This window comes from Triticum urartu, chromosome 2 (genome assembly GCF_003073215.2).
Source record: "Triticum urartu cultivar G1812 chromosome 2, Tu2.1, whole genome shotgun sequence".
In the NCBI taxonomy this organism is placed as follows: domain Eukaryota; kingdom Viridiplantae; phylum Streptophyta; class Magnoliopsida; order Poales; family Poaceae; genus Triticum; species Triticum urartu.
The window spans coordinates 669,722,669-669,737,516 of NC_053023.1; the positions used below are offsets into that span (position 1 = coordinate 669,722,669).

The window sequence follows — 14,848 nt, forward strand, 5'->3', positions numbered from 1 at the left end:
GCTCATTGCAATCGATCAAACAGATCATTGATCATTGGTAGTGGGTACTTGTTCTTGATCGTTACTTCATTCAATCCTCGATAATCAACAACCATCCTTAACGATCCATCCTTCTTCTCCACTAGAAGTACTGGCGATCCCCAAGGCGAAGAACTTGGGCGAATATATCCCTTATCCAGTAACTCCTTAATCTGTTTCTTAATTTCCACCAAATCTTTTGCAGGCATCCTATATGGTCTCTTTGATATTGGCCCTGTGCCTGGCAATAGCTCAATCAAAAACTTAATATCTCTATCCGGTGGCATGCCTGGCAACTCCTCTGGAAATACTTCAGGGAAATCCTTCACTACTGGTACTTCCTCGTGCATAACTCCTGTTAAGCAATTTACTTGAGTCCTCTTTGGCACATGTCGGGATACATACTTGATCCTTCTCCCTTCTGGGGTGGTAAGCAAAATTGACTTACTAGCACATTCAATATTCCCTTCATACTTTGACAACCAATCCATGCCTAATATCACATCCAATCCTTGGGATTCCAATACTATTAGGTCTGAGGGAAAAACATAGTTACCAATCCTCAATGGTAATCGATCACACCATAGACTAGCCATATATTCTGCTCCGGGCAAGGTTACTAACATGGGTGACCTAAGGGCTTGGGTTGACAGGTTATACTTATCCACAAATCCCCTTGAGATGTATGAATGTGATGCACCAGTATCGAAAAGAACGAGTGCAGTAAATGACTTAACCAAAAACTTACCTATTATTGCATCAGGCTGAGCTTCAACCTCCTCCACGCTAGCGTGGTTCACCTGTCCCCTGTTGAAAGGGTTCGACTTCTTCCCAGAGCTTCCATTGCCATTTCCATTTTGTATTTCAGGGCATTCATTGGCATAATGTCCGGTCTTCGAACACTTAAAGCAAGTGACTTGGCTCAGGTCCTTCTTGGCTGGGGTTGATGAGTTGGTGCGATTCTGGCCATTGCTTCCTCCATTCCCATTACCATTCCTGGTGCCATTGTGATTGTGCGAGCTACCTCCTCCATGGGTATGCTGAAAATGTCCTCCCGGTCTAGGGGTAAAACGTGGCTTCTGCTGAGCTCCTGAAGTGTACTTTCCTTGTCCATACTTCCTCTTGCGATTCTCAATTTGCTGTTGCTTGCCTTCAATCATAAGAGCACGGTCTACCAACTCCTGGTAGTTTTTGAAGGTTGCTACCATCAACTGCATGCTCAACTCATCATTCAGTCCTTCCAGAAATTTCTCCTGCTTAGCTGCATCCGTAGCAACGTCATCTGCAGCATAACGTGCTAACTTACTAAAGTCCTCCACATACTGGCCTACTGTCCGTCCTCCTTGGCGCAAGTTGCGAAACTCACGCTTCTTCATGGCCATAGCTCCTGCTGAAACATGGGCAGTACAAAAGGCCTGCTGAAACTGGTCCCATGTGACAATGTCGACAGGGAAAGTGGCTGTGAAATTCTCCCACCATGATGTTGCGGGTCCTTCAAGCTGATGTGCGGCAAACTTCACCTTCTCCGCATCTGTGCATCCTGCTGTGGTCAACTCTCTAGCTGTCTTGCGGAGCCAATCATCTGCTACTATCGGCTCGGTGCTACTGGAAAACACCGGCGGATTTAGCCTAAGAAAACGGGCTAAGTGATCAACAGGTGGTGGTGGTGGTGGGTTGTTGTTGTTGTTCCCCTGGTTCTGATTCTGGACTAGCAACTGCATCAATGTGTTCTGCTGCTGGATCAACTGGGTGAGCTCCGGTGGAAAGGTAAATCCGGGGTCACGTCTCGGAGGCATCTGAGGGTTTAGAAAAGATGAGATGTAAGAATAGAGGGGGTCTAAAGAGAAAACACTACCCATATGCACATGAGGCAAAAGCAAACAATTCACTTCATTCAATCAAACAAGGGCATACAATCGATCTAACTATCGCAAAAGTGCTCGGACTACTATATTTACATGGTGGACTACTACTACTAATGAGGTGGTCTACTAGAAATATTCTTCGGTTGCAGACTCCATGATATCTGCTCCAGCTTCATCAACATAGTCATCATCGCTTTCGTCTGGGTCCGAGTCTGTGTCGTCGATGATGATGTAGTCTTCCGGGCGAATCTCCTTGGGTTCTTCGTCTTCATCTACTGGTGTAGGGCCTCCCATAAATATCGCTAGCTTCATAGTTAGATCGGCATTCTTATCCACCAATACTTCAATTTTCTCTTCATAATCTTCACGTGTAGCCTTGAGTTCTTCCTTCAGTTCCTTGATTCTTGTCTTAGCCTTCTTCAGATCTATCATGTCGGCGCACATCTGGTTCTCCTGTCGTCGAATGTGCTGGTTTAACTCCTGGATAAAAGCTGCAATTGATCTATCCTTCCTGGTGCTGATCATCTCCCAGTGTTCATCTCGGCGTCCACAAATCTGGTAGATTGTATCCTTGAGATCATTGCGGTAGACTTCTCCAATGCGTCCCATGGCGATGTGAGCTGCCATGCTCTTTCCTAGACTCCAAGTTGATGCATCAAAAGAAAACTCTATTGGCTCAGTGACTGGCATGAACGTCCTTCCTGGAACTTCAACTTGAATCATCCAGCGCTCTTCTTCAGGTAAAGTGGTGTTGTAGGTTCCTGTGAAGCTTGGTACTCCTATGTTCAGGTATCTAGTGACTTCCTTCAAGTGACGTCCAAAGGGTGTATCTTCATCCGGTTGTGTGAACTTGTTCCTTGCATCCGCCATCCTAAAAGAGTAGAAAAGATGAGAAGTCAGAAGAGAAGAGAGTGAGTAGTGATCTAGGTCTTTAGCTTAGTGGTCGTGTCCTACAGTCAGCGTGTGCTCTGATACCATCTCTATAGCGACCAGACCTCAAACAGTCTGATCTCTGTGCTCAGATGTCATCCCTGGATCAGTAATGCTGACACCACACAATACTCGGAGGATTTATAACAGAGTAGCAATCACACACTTATTACATCGATTGTCTCAGTAGAGAACTTATTACAATAAATACGGCTTAAGGCCATCTAATAACTATAACAGCGGAAGGCTTGGAAGATAAGTGAGTCCATCAACTCCAACGGCATCACTGAGTATAGAACCACGACCTAAAAACTCCTTAATCGTCGTCTGAAAAGTCTGCAACATTAACGTTGCAGCCCGAAACGGGCCAGCACATGGAATATGCTGGCAAGGCAACACATCGAGAGTAATGGAATGAAACAACTATACTATATGCATATCTGGCTGGTGGAAAGCTCTATGGTTATAGTTTTGCGTAAAGCCAATTTTTCACTACTGCAAAGGAATAAATTTATTTAACTATCATGGTAGTTGTTAAACATTGAGAATGATTGACAGCATTCTCAATCCCAATTAAGCATCATCATTAACAAAACCCAACAAAATTAATTTAGAGTAACATGTTGAGATTCACATGATAATCCAAGTACTAGATACTCAAGATTGTCCATAACTGGGGACACGGCTAACCATGATTAGTTTATTACACTCTGCAGAGGTTTGCGCACTTTTCCCCACAAGACTCGATCGCCTCCGTTTGGTTTCTCGCACTACATGGTGTTTGAGAAGACGGATGGCCGAGACATAGTCTTTTAGAAGCGCTAGCACCTTACGATCGGGTAGACCGTACCACCTACATCCCCTACATCTGCTAGTCTATCACTGTAAGAGTTCGCACGACTTAGTCAACTATGCTAGAGCCCATAATAGTTTGTGGCTGCACACGGAAGTTTCTAGTATGAATAGTCTCATGATCCCTTTGAGCCTGGGTGGCGGTCCAAAAGAAAACAGGCAAGTCCTGAAATACCCAGGTGCCTCAATCCACCCAGATGTGTGTTTAAGTTGTCACCTTAGATAAACCATTAATTAACAAACTCACATCTGTCATGGATATCACTCACCCAATTCACGTCTACTAGCATAGCATGGCATAATGAGCAAACGTAGAAATAACTCCCAAAGGTTTGAAAGTAAACAGGTAATAGGTACTACCTCAACTACTTCCCATCCCACAATTTAATTAGATCCTAATCATGCAATGTTTGAGTATTGATCTAATGCAATAAAACTGGGTAGTAGGAAAGGTATGATCAAAGTGTTACTTGTCTTGCTGATGATCCGGGAAACCTAGCGATTCGAAGTAACAGGCGGCGCAATCCGGGTATTCTATCGCAGACAAACAAATAAGCATACAATAAGTACTCATCTAATGCACAGGTAAAAGTCAAATAGAGATCTAACCAGAAGGTTCAACTTAAGAACTCCGGTTTGCAAAAAGAATCAAATCGAACGAAGCAACGAAAGTCAAACGGCGAAAGAAAACAACTTCGTTCTACTAATCTGGATCTAAGGCAATTTTTACAGTAGTAAAAACTTGTTTAAGTTGGTTAAACGGATAGAGGGTTTCGAGACAAAACACCAGGCGCTTGAATCGCCTGATTCCGATAAACGAGCGAAAAGTTATACTAAAACGAAAATCGGATCAGGAATCGCGATCAGAAAAATCGCGGATTTAATCCGAGAAAAAGAAAAAAACAAACGTTCGATAGAACGAACGAACGGACGAACGCTCGCTATTTAAATAAATCGGAAAAACCGATCTATTTAAAAAAACCGAAACTAAAAAAACCAACGGAAAAACCCGACGGTTTTTCGAAAAAAAAATAAACCGGCACGGATTTCGAGGCGCGGCGAACCTCGGGCCGGCGGCGGCGGGGCGACGGCGGGGCGGCGCTGGGGGCGGCTCGGTTAGGGTTTGGCTGGGGCTGGGCCTCCCCCCCGGCTTATATAGCCTAGTCGGGCCGGAGTCCGCGTCAGACACGGCCCGTTAGGTCGGTTCGTTTTTTTATAAATAATTACGCGCGAAAGAAAAAAATAAAAAGAAATACTAAACGGACTCTAAAAATCCCGAAATAAATTTTCCCGGACTTCTAAAATCAAGCCGCACAAGGTGAATATTTATTTGGGGCCTAAATGCAATTTTGAAAAACGCACATTTTTCCTAAATTCAAATAAAATAACGAAAAATTCCGAAATAAAATCTTATTTGATTTTATTATTAAATCCTCAATATTTCTTTATTTTGGGAAAGTCATTTTATTCCCTCTCTCATATTTTTGTAATAGAAATAATTGACGATAAAATAACAAAATCAAATGATCCTATTCTCAAAATTTGAGAAAACTCAAATATGAAAATAACGAAATCCCCAACTCTCTCCGTGGGTCCTTGAGTTGCCTAGAAATTTATAGGATCAACCTAAAACAAAATAAAATATGATATGCATTTATGATTTAATGTATAACATTCCAAATTAAAAATTTGAGATGTTACAGATCTCCGCGAAAGGGACGACGAAGGCCTCGCCGCCACCGTCACTGGTGGCCGCACGGGCTTGCCCGACGCCTTCCTCGGTAGCGGCGAGGAGGGGTAGAGGAGATGTAGGTGGCGGCGCTCGGAACCCTAGTCGCCGCCCGAGTCGCCCGAGTGGGCGACGCGGGGGCCGGGAGGAAGGAATCTAAAATGGAGACATGTCTTACGTCCGCTATCCTGGATTTATTTAAGGAATTCCGGCGATATGCTTTCAGTGGGAGGAGACGTTCCCGTCGACTACGAGGCACCTACGGTGACTTCGTAAAATCTCAAGATGATATGCCGGCTCAGTCTCTCGGAGGTGCTCATAGGGGTATGGTGTGCGTGTGTGCGTTTATAGGGATGAGTGTATGTGTGTTTATATGAGCGCTTGCGTCTGTGCTGTGTTGAAAAAAAAGGCATGCATGCCGCACACCATTGCTGCGGAAGCCCGGCCACGGTGAACACAACGAAGATCCACCAGTTCACTGCTTGTCCTGCAGCGTCCGTCTCGCCGCCGGCGACGCGCACATGATGTATGACACGATTACCACATCGCCGGGAAGCGAGAACATGCGACACCAGGAGGATGGCGAGGCGCCGAGGACGACGAAGAACCGTGATAGCACGACGTCATGCTGCTGCTTTGTGTCGTCTAAGTGGCCGCGCGACTTGTTCATATCATGAGGCATGAGCGATTCAGCGGTGGACATTATTCGGTTGTAAATGATGGCGGCCACCGTCACGGATGAGCTCTAAATAGTTCAGATTTGTGCCACGCCTCACTTGAACCACCTGGGCAGTAGGAATGCTCGAGTGGACACCGTCGTGACCGGATGACGGTGAAGATCACGGCCATGCCGTTGGACGCCTTGTCCCTTCGAGCGCGGCCGGCGGGCCGAGAGTTTTTGCGACTAGGAGGCTGGTATCAAGCAAGGAGAAGCAGAAGTATGCTAGTGGATGAGAGGGAGCCTAGGTGTGGCCGAACGGTCCAGCCAGTGCTCGACGCTGCTGCGACATGTGCTCCTTGATGTGGTGCCATGCGTATGACCTGAAGAGCTAGAGCCTAGAGCAGGAGGCACTTGGAGGTGCTCGGCGAGTTTCTTATGAGCTCCGGCCATGGGCTTTGTGACAACGCCTCTGTACATACGGGAGTGAGGAGAAAATACAGATTTTTTTGTCTTCTCTTTTGCTGAAAAAGGGGTACCAGAGGAGGAGAAAATGGTGTGGCTGTTGGATGGTAAATGAACAAACGGGAGTACCGATGGGAGCACGCCAAGGGAGCAGGCAAGCCCCGTCCCAGACTCCAGGTGAGGTTTTGGATGAGTCAGAGTTATCGGAGTCCTACGTGGCGCAGGTTCAGACTCTCGCACTCGGAGTCTCGGACACACCCGTGGATGTTTGCAGCACCATGTTGAACAAAAAAACGTCCGCATCAGTCCGTGGACGTTTCAGGCCGGCGCTGTAGATTCCCTTAAACCTCACCCCCGCCAGCATACTGTAAACACAAAGGTTCAGCAGTAAAGCAAAGAATGGCAACTTTCAAGTCATTATCACACTAGCACTTCCCTTTCCACCCACTAAATAAAGAAAGGGATCAAAAGAGAGACGCTGCAACCAGCAGACGGACGAGTTCAGTTTCCTGCTAATGCCTCCTTTTGGTTTGAATGAATTTCTTAGGAATTCTATAGGGTGGGATTTTTATAGGAATTTTTCCTTTAGAGCCCTTTGGTTCATAGAAATGGATTCCTATTTCTACATAGGATTGGTTCATATCCTCCACATTTCAAAGGAAAATAAACATTAGCCTAGACTCAATGAAAAATTTCCTATGATGTGAACCAAATGACATCTCGTTCCTATTCCTACTCATAGGTTTTGAGACATATGTCACCTCATTTCCTACAAGTTTCCTATTCCTATGATAATCCTATCCTATGAACCAAAGGAGGCCTAAGAGTAGTCACACTGGCAGTTCGTGTAAAGGCAGCAGGGAATTGGATGTGAGCTGTCGAACCACTGAGAGTGCACTAAAATTCATACGAAAAGCCCAAGTGAAGTGAGCAACCAAGTACGGTCACGGTAACGAAAAAAACACGGTACACTTGTGTAATGATCTCAATGGTGTGATGACAGTGAATGCCACCAGCTTCTTCAGACATCAATGGTAAGAACTGGCAATTTAAGTTCCGCTATGAACTGAGAGGATGGCATTCGTATGCGCGTCTACTCTGTGGCGATGAGAAAAGGCAGTCCCCTGAAAGAAACAAGCACTTCGGTTAGTGTCAGGGGCACCAGTAGGTGATAAACCCCAGGTTGCATGGTAATAATAGTTCACTGAATCTATCCAGACAAGTCAATGTGGAAAGCTGAAGTAAAGTATGCATGCATACCAGCCCCCTCTCCTGGAGAAGTAATCCGAGTCCAGGGACACCGCCAGAGCAAGAGCTACGGCCCTTTCAGGTAAACTCAGCGGGCGAACAACGTTTAGTTCTTCGATCTGGAAGCATAAGTGAGACATGAGTTTGAGACCAGTTTAAAGGGAGGTTCTTAAAATATCAGTGTAAAGAGCAACATTGTTTGCAAGTACAGAAACTGAAACACGCCATATGATCCTAAGTTTCACATCCGGCAGGGGGGCACAGCTACATCAAGGCAGATATGCTCTTAATGTCTGTCAAGTGAGAACACTTACATCTGAACCAAGACCAAGTCTACTGCTTTGTCCATCATCACCAAACCGAATTGCATACTGGCCAGCATCCGTAAAAAGCTGCAATGAGATACAACCAAAGATATATTGATCGGTCATTACTCCTCGGTTAACCACGTCCTTTCTACAGGCTAAGATAATGCAACACAAAATGCACTCGGAAAAGATATGTGATGTGCAACCATGCTACAACTATGTGTCCAATGATGTATGCTAATTTCCTTGTGCAGAAGAAATGTCAAGCAATAGTATCACATCATATTTCTTATTGATCAGAGTGTGGATTGTTAGCTTATGTTACTGATTATGTTTTGCTAGACATCTATGAAACACATTCCATAATGAATTTCCTTCAAATGCATGAAAATACACGCCTACTCAAAAGGAGATTACCTCAAAACCAATTCCCCTCCAATTACGGTCAATCTGGGCCAACACATTTTCATCTTCATCAATAAGGGTAAAGGTCCAGTTCCAAAATCCAGGATTCTCAACCACAGCAAATTGCTTGTTCCTAAAGAACAAACAAGTTGAAAATCAACCTGTCAGACGGTATAGCAAGAATGACAGCTACATAAAGAACCTAGACTGGATTAAAGAAATAAAGGAATTGGAAGATCAGAAGACCATGTTACCCTAAGTACAGATCATAAATTCTACGCCAAAGATGCCAGCGCCTGTGGACTACACCTACCTCCTGATCAAAGGAAAATAATGAAACTTCATCAGCAGTATTCCTGTGCATTCATACGAGGACAAAACTCCCATCTGAGTGAGTTATAGCAATCAAATCAAGAATATTTGTGTACCTTGCCATCCACTTCTGCATAAATGGAGCTGTTGATGAACCAAAATGGCCGGCGGACCTGAACCCAATAGTATCCATAGCATTAATATCTTTGCAGAAATTCCAACTATGTATTTACAACGAAAAACAACAATGGCTCCTCCCAAAGAAGAAAAAAAACAATGGCAAATTCTTACCGTGAATATCTCATTACCCATAGCATCAGTAAATTGTGCAGTAAATGGCCGTCTCGACCGAAGTAACTGAAATACCAGAAAAAGGGAAATATTGTAAGGTACTAATAGTTGCCATCAAGGAAAAAAATGAATAAATAAACGTCAGATAAAGATGAACAAACAAACGCCAAATACAATAAGGTGCTTGTTGTTTTTTGCACACAAAAAAATTAGATAATAGCATTAGATTATTTCCTAGACTAGCAATACTAAAAAAAATACATAATTGACTTTCAGCATCATAACTGATCAAGACAGCAAGGGAGTGAAATTTTGCAATGTTGTAAATAAATAGGTCATATTCATCTATAAAGATGACAAAGAACATTAAGAAAGTAAATGAACATACATATCAGATGACACTTCTACCCTATCAGAAATATATTGCCAGCTAGATAAGAAATATATTCCCATGCTTCCATTACTAAATGGATAAAACACGTTACACATATAAAATTCTTCATCATAACTAAAGTTTCTCTCGCACAACGCCTATTGTTTCCATGAAGCTGAAACCAAGTACAAAATACAGTCCTTCCAGAGCACCGCAAAAACTACTCAATATGATAACACTGCATAGTGGAGGCTTAGAAATGGGAGAGCAACCAATTTTCTACGATATTCAACATTCACCACTGATACCTCTCTCTAATACATCAGATTTTCCCATGTCTCCATTTTCTCAGTCCCTTATAGCTTACATTTACCCCCATTTCACGTCCCATAGGAAATATTTCAAGATTTACACCGCATACCGTACATAAACTATCAGTGTCAACTCCAACTGAAAATATTAAATATGTAACCTCAATCATTCGAAAAACGAAAATAAGAGAACCAATCACAAAAAACTCCTTGCCCAGCAGAGAACAACCAAAAAAGCATCCAATAAAAATACATGATATAGTGAAAGACTTCCGTTATCTGTACAACCAAAAGATCACAATGATAAGTGACATGCTACCAACAGGTGTTCTTTAGCACAGGGAGGATAATGGAAACTCTGGTCTATCGAACAAATTTCAGTAAATTACCATAAAGTGTCAGCATAAGGTAATTTAAATTTATTTATGATCAAGTAACCACATAGATGTACCTGCCTAAAGATGACATTGCTTTTCTCTCGAATATATCCTACAGGCTGGCATTGAAAAAGAAACAAGTCAACGTGTAAGACCCGGAGATGAAGCATAGATGCTGAAATAATACAACAGCCAAACCAGCTAGCTGGAAGGAGACACACTTACAGACTGGGAAAAGAGTGGATCCATTATGATATATCTACTCTCCTGCATTTCAGAACAATAGTAGTAAGAAAAAAAAAAAAACTAGCTTCAGCCAAATTATCAATAGTTCACATAAGCTGCTATTCCATTATGGAAAGAGCTGGAGAAGCATGTTCATATAAATCACCTGCTCGAAAGCAAACATGATATTCGCCCATTCCACATCTCTGGCTATAAGGAGGTTGGCTCTTGAGAGGAGAGGCTCCAGTTTGGCCTATAAAACACATATAGAGGCCACCTTGGTTATTCCAATAGTTATAAATCACTCAGATTTCAGCACATTGAAACAGCTACGGTTGGATAAAACATCAACCATCAAGTATAACTGTAAGCGGTAGGGAACAAACTTTTAATCGATTGGCCAGTATCCTGCTATATTAGCCCCAGAAATATTCATTCACATACCACTACTCTGCCCTGTTCAGCTAACCTACAAATTCCCACACGACCCTGCTACCAATCGTAATCAGAGTTCAGTAGAGTCTACTAACTACTGGCAGGAGAGTTTTCTCTTCCATTCTCTAAAGAACTTCATCATGCGCCTGATAGGAGGGTTTCCTCTTCCGTTATCTAAAAATGGATTGGTTGCATAGAGTCTAAGATAACATCTGATCAAAATCGAATGGTACTACAAGTAACAAGCTGCAATTAGAGAATACAGATTCCGCTTGCCTCTAGGTATGGGAGGTCCTTGGGATCATAGTGGCCGCCTTTAGACGGGGCCACCTCGCCGCGGGCCGCTCCCCCAGCCCTCACCTTGTCAATCCCCGCCGCGGCGGACCCGGAATTCACGAAAGCGCGCGCGGCGTTGGCCAAATAGCCGAGCGGATCCTCGCCAACGCCTTCGGCCTTGCAGACCAAGGCGCCTCCCCCCAGTCTCCTCGCAGCTTCCTTCTCCCTTTTCAGCTCCTCAACCCACAGCCTCCGCAGCCACCCCCGGGGCAGCGGGGACCCGTCCCCGCCGCTGGAGAACCCCTTGGAACCCCTGACGTCGCTGCTGCGGGTCCTCGCCGCCGCCCTCCCGGCCGCGGCGGCCTGGGAGAGCAGCCCGGGCAGCCGCCACATCGGGGGGACGCCGGTTGGGAGCAGGTGCGAGGGGCCACCACTACGGCGAGGTCTGCGGCGCCGACGCCCAACCCCCTTTGGAGAATCGTCGCCGCAAGGTTCTGCAAGGGAGCAGAAGCACGGGACGGGACTAATTCGGTGAAGAGGACTGAGGGATCTCAGCCTGTTTCCCTTGGTTGGATGGGCCAGCTCTACCCGCCACCTGGGCTACCTGAAAGTGGCCCAGGTAGAGAGGTTGTGCAGGTGACCAGCCCTGCATTAGCAGCATGGCACGGGCTGTTAGGGAAAAAAAATCACACGTGCGCCTGCAGCCCGAATTCCATATCTGACGCATTTTGCGTCGAAAAACTTTCAAACATTGGAAAATCATCTAAAACAACCGACTGATTTCTCTTTCTCCTAAACCGTCACCTCCGCACGCCACGTGGCCCATGGGAGTCCACTAACCGCTCTTCTCCCACATTATCTCTTCTCCTCCACTCGTTTCTCCTTTTCCTTTTTCACCTTTTCTCTCGTTCGTGAGCTGCCAGATGAGAGGATTCAAGAGGGGAATCGGGAGGACCACCGTCGGAGTTTAGGAATCAGGAGGACCATCGTGCGGCCGCTCGATAGCCTGCTCGTGTTGTTGTCCCCATAATTGCAACCCATGGAGTGTTGCACAATGTCACCCACCCCGTTACTGCAAGCTGCGAGGCCAGCCATTGCCCATTGCTGCTGGTAGGCACTCGCCGTACCGTCGCTCGAGGATGTGGCACTGCCGCAAATGGAGAGGTCGCACCAGGTGTCGTGTGTGCGATGCAGCGTTGGTTAGCGAAGCCGGAGCTGTAATGCAGCAGTCACAACACTGCAGGGAACCGTTGCAAAGCTTGCCAACAATTGTTAGTGTTGTGATGCAACGGTCGTCGGCACTAATGGAGTTGCGATGCAGCGGTTGCGACACTACAGGGGAGGAACCAGTGTCTAGATGCAGCTTCGTCGGCGGCTGTCGGTGCTGCAATACAACACCGTCAGAGCTGCGATGGAGCGCTCATGACGATGCAAAGGTTGTTGGTGCTTCGATGCAATGCTCGCGAGCGGCTGCGGTGCTGCAATACAGTGCTCGTCGATGGCTGCTGCAAGGTGAGACGGGGTGTGGCAGGTGAAAATTTTCCTAATTTTTGGGATAAAAACCCCTTCCCTGGTGTCAAGTCATTTCCTAGCTAGCCCAACCCCTGCAGGGGGAGGAGAAGGGCCATCTCGTCCACCACCATTCTCTCTTCTTGGTACACTAAAGGTGTCCTTTCGGAGGCTTGCTCGAGAAGCAAACAACATTCTTCCGTGCGACGATGAGACTTGGGGGCGTGGGCGTGCGGGTGCCTTGTGGCATGTCAGATATGAATCTTGGAACCCTTCGGCGTGCCGCCCCACACCCTCACCCTATCGTTCTCCTATCGAGGGCGGGGGCTTGGGCCCATGCATGGGCCATGCCGTTGTCGCTGACACGTAGACCGCCGACATCCCACAATGCTTAGGCCCCAAAGTGGAAGGTCCACCCGCTGACAGAAGTGGTGGCTCAGAAGCAGTTATTCGCCTCCTAAGATTAGAAGCAAAGTGTGCATTGGGACAGACCCGGTATCACTACGCGACTGTCGTACTAGAGGTTGGGAGGGCCATCTCGATCGGATTGGTCAGATCTGCATGCGCTGCCACCTACCTTATGCGCCAACTATTGGTGCTTTTAATCTGACGGGTCAAGGGATGGCGATTTGTCTGGTGGGGGCGAGCGCTCGATAGATCGAGATGGTGAGGGTAAGACAAAGGGAGTTTATCGAGGTTCGCCCTAAAAAATAGGGTATAACCCTAATCCTGCCCATGTTATCTTTGTTATTGCGGTGGTCGTCAGGGATTAGGGAGATTGCAGATGAGATCTATATTGGTGGGTACACTCCCTGCTGCCTGGTGACGGAGAGGGAGACGAGATTGGTTGGTTAGTGGATATGATTCTAGGGCTTTGTGAGTCCCTAACTATCTTTATATGACAAACTTCCGTGTTATGTTGAAGGGTGACTCCTATCCTCTCGGGTCCCGAGAGGTCCAGGGCTTGAGTAGCCGACCCTCCAGTCCTTTCGCCAGCCGGGCTCGGCCCGCTTGTCCTGAAGATCCCCATCAAGGGCCATGACTAGATCCATTTTCCTCGTGCCCTCATCACTAGTGCATAGTGAAAAGGTTGCCTGACTTAAAAAAACTGACATGAAACATGGTACATGCATGGTGACACAAATGGTAATCTATGTACTTGAGTGTTTTAATCAAACAAAAAATATGGTGACATTTACAATTCACAAGCCCATTTTAAAACTAGTTTACTTTGATTTACTCTGAATAAAAAAATATTTGTTTTTTCACACATCTGCAAGTTTGTCTTTCTTTCATAACATAATATTGCACACGGTGTCCCTTTTGTAACTAATGAGACGAGTCTACTGGGGTTTATCAAACTTAGTTTTGTGAAAAAAATATGGAAAAAAATATGGAAAAAAATATTCATGTCACGCTCATTTGCTTGAGCCAAGCTTGAACTTTGTCAACTTTACTCTATTCTTACAATGGAACATTGATTTTATTTATTTAACGGGCTTTTATGAGTCGACCTTGAGTCTTTGCGGGCTTCTCTTGAGCCGAGCTCGAGCTAGACAACAAGCACAAGGCCAACTCAAGCCTTGTTCGAGGTCGACTCTTAAGTCTTAACTTCTACTGAATTCAAGCCCAATAGTATTCACTCGAGCATGGTTCGCAAGGTTGTCAAAACCACGATTCTATTATACGATCCTACGACTTTATGATCGAAACTAATTTATCCGATTCTACGATTTTAGTCTATAAAATCTACATTTATATGATCCTAACAATTAAGATTCTATGATTTGTGATCCTCATTGAAGCTCTGATCTGATTCGAAACCATGATCCTGACAACCTTTAATATGTCTGCTCCAACCGGCCTGCAGAAACTGAACACTACTTTTTTGACAATAACCACACACTACACTTTGCATATGGGTGGCCCGGTCCTATTCAACGCTTAAGGCGCTACTTATAGCCTTAAGTATTCTTTTTAGAACATAGCCTTAAGTATACGTGGGACACGCCCCTCGATAGCAATTAGCCGGCCCATTTAAGGCAATTCTCGCAGGACGCTCGTCCCAGTTTTGGGATGCATCCCGCGCCTTTTCTCCTTTTTGTTTACTAGTCAATGTGTACACGCAATGCACGTTAATTTAAAAATATATTAAATGCATGCGGATATTAAGCGGGATATTATTTGTGTGCTATTATATGATTAGCATTATATTTGGCATGAAATTAACTACACACTAAACGTGTTGAGCGCTCGACATT

At 45.3% G+C, this 14,848-nt stretch overlaps 1 protein-coding gene across 1 annotated transcript; it reads right to left on the reverse strand.

The window, feature by feature from the left end:
* Nucleotides 1–7,388: 7,388 nt before the first annotated feature.
* LOC125539605 (altered inheritance rate of mitochondria protein 25-like) lies at nucleotides 7,389–11,619 on the reverse strand. The gene is made up of 11 exons (XM_048703097.1): nucleotides 11,079–11,619; nucleotides 10,534–10,620; nucleotides 10,368–10,409; nucleotides 10,217–10,261; nucleotides 9,082–9,147; nucleotides 8,907–8,963; nucleotides 8,733–8,794; nucleotides 8,491–8,611; nucleotides 8,080–8,157; nucleotides 7,778–7,884; nucleotides 7,389–7,641 (listed from the first exon to the last, which is right to left on the reverse strand). Exons 1-11 carry the CDS (start codon nucleotides 11,469–11,471, stop codon nucleotides 7,611–7,613), a joined length of 1,089 nt encoding a protein of 362 aa, XP_048559054.1. The 5' UTR covers nucleotides 11,472–11,619; the 3' UTR covers nucleotides 7,389–7,610.
* Between the last annotated feature and the right edge of the window lie 3,229 nt (nucleotides 11,620–14,848).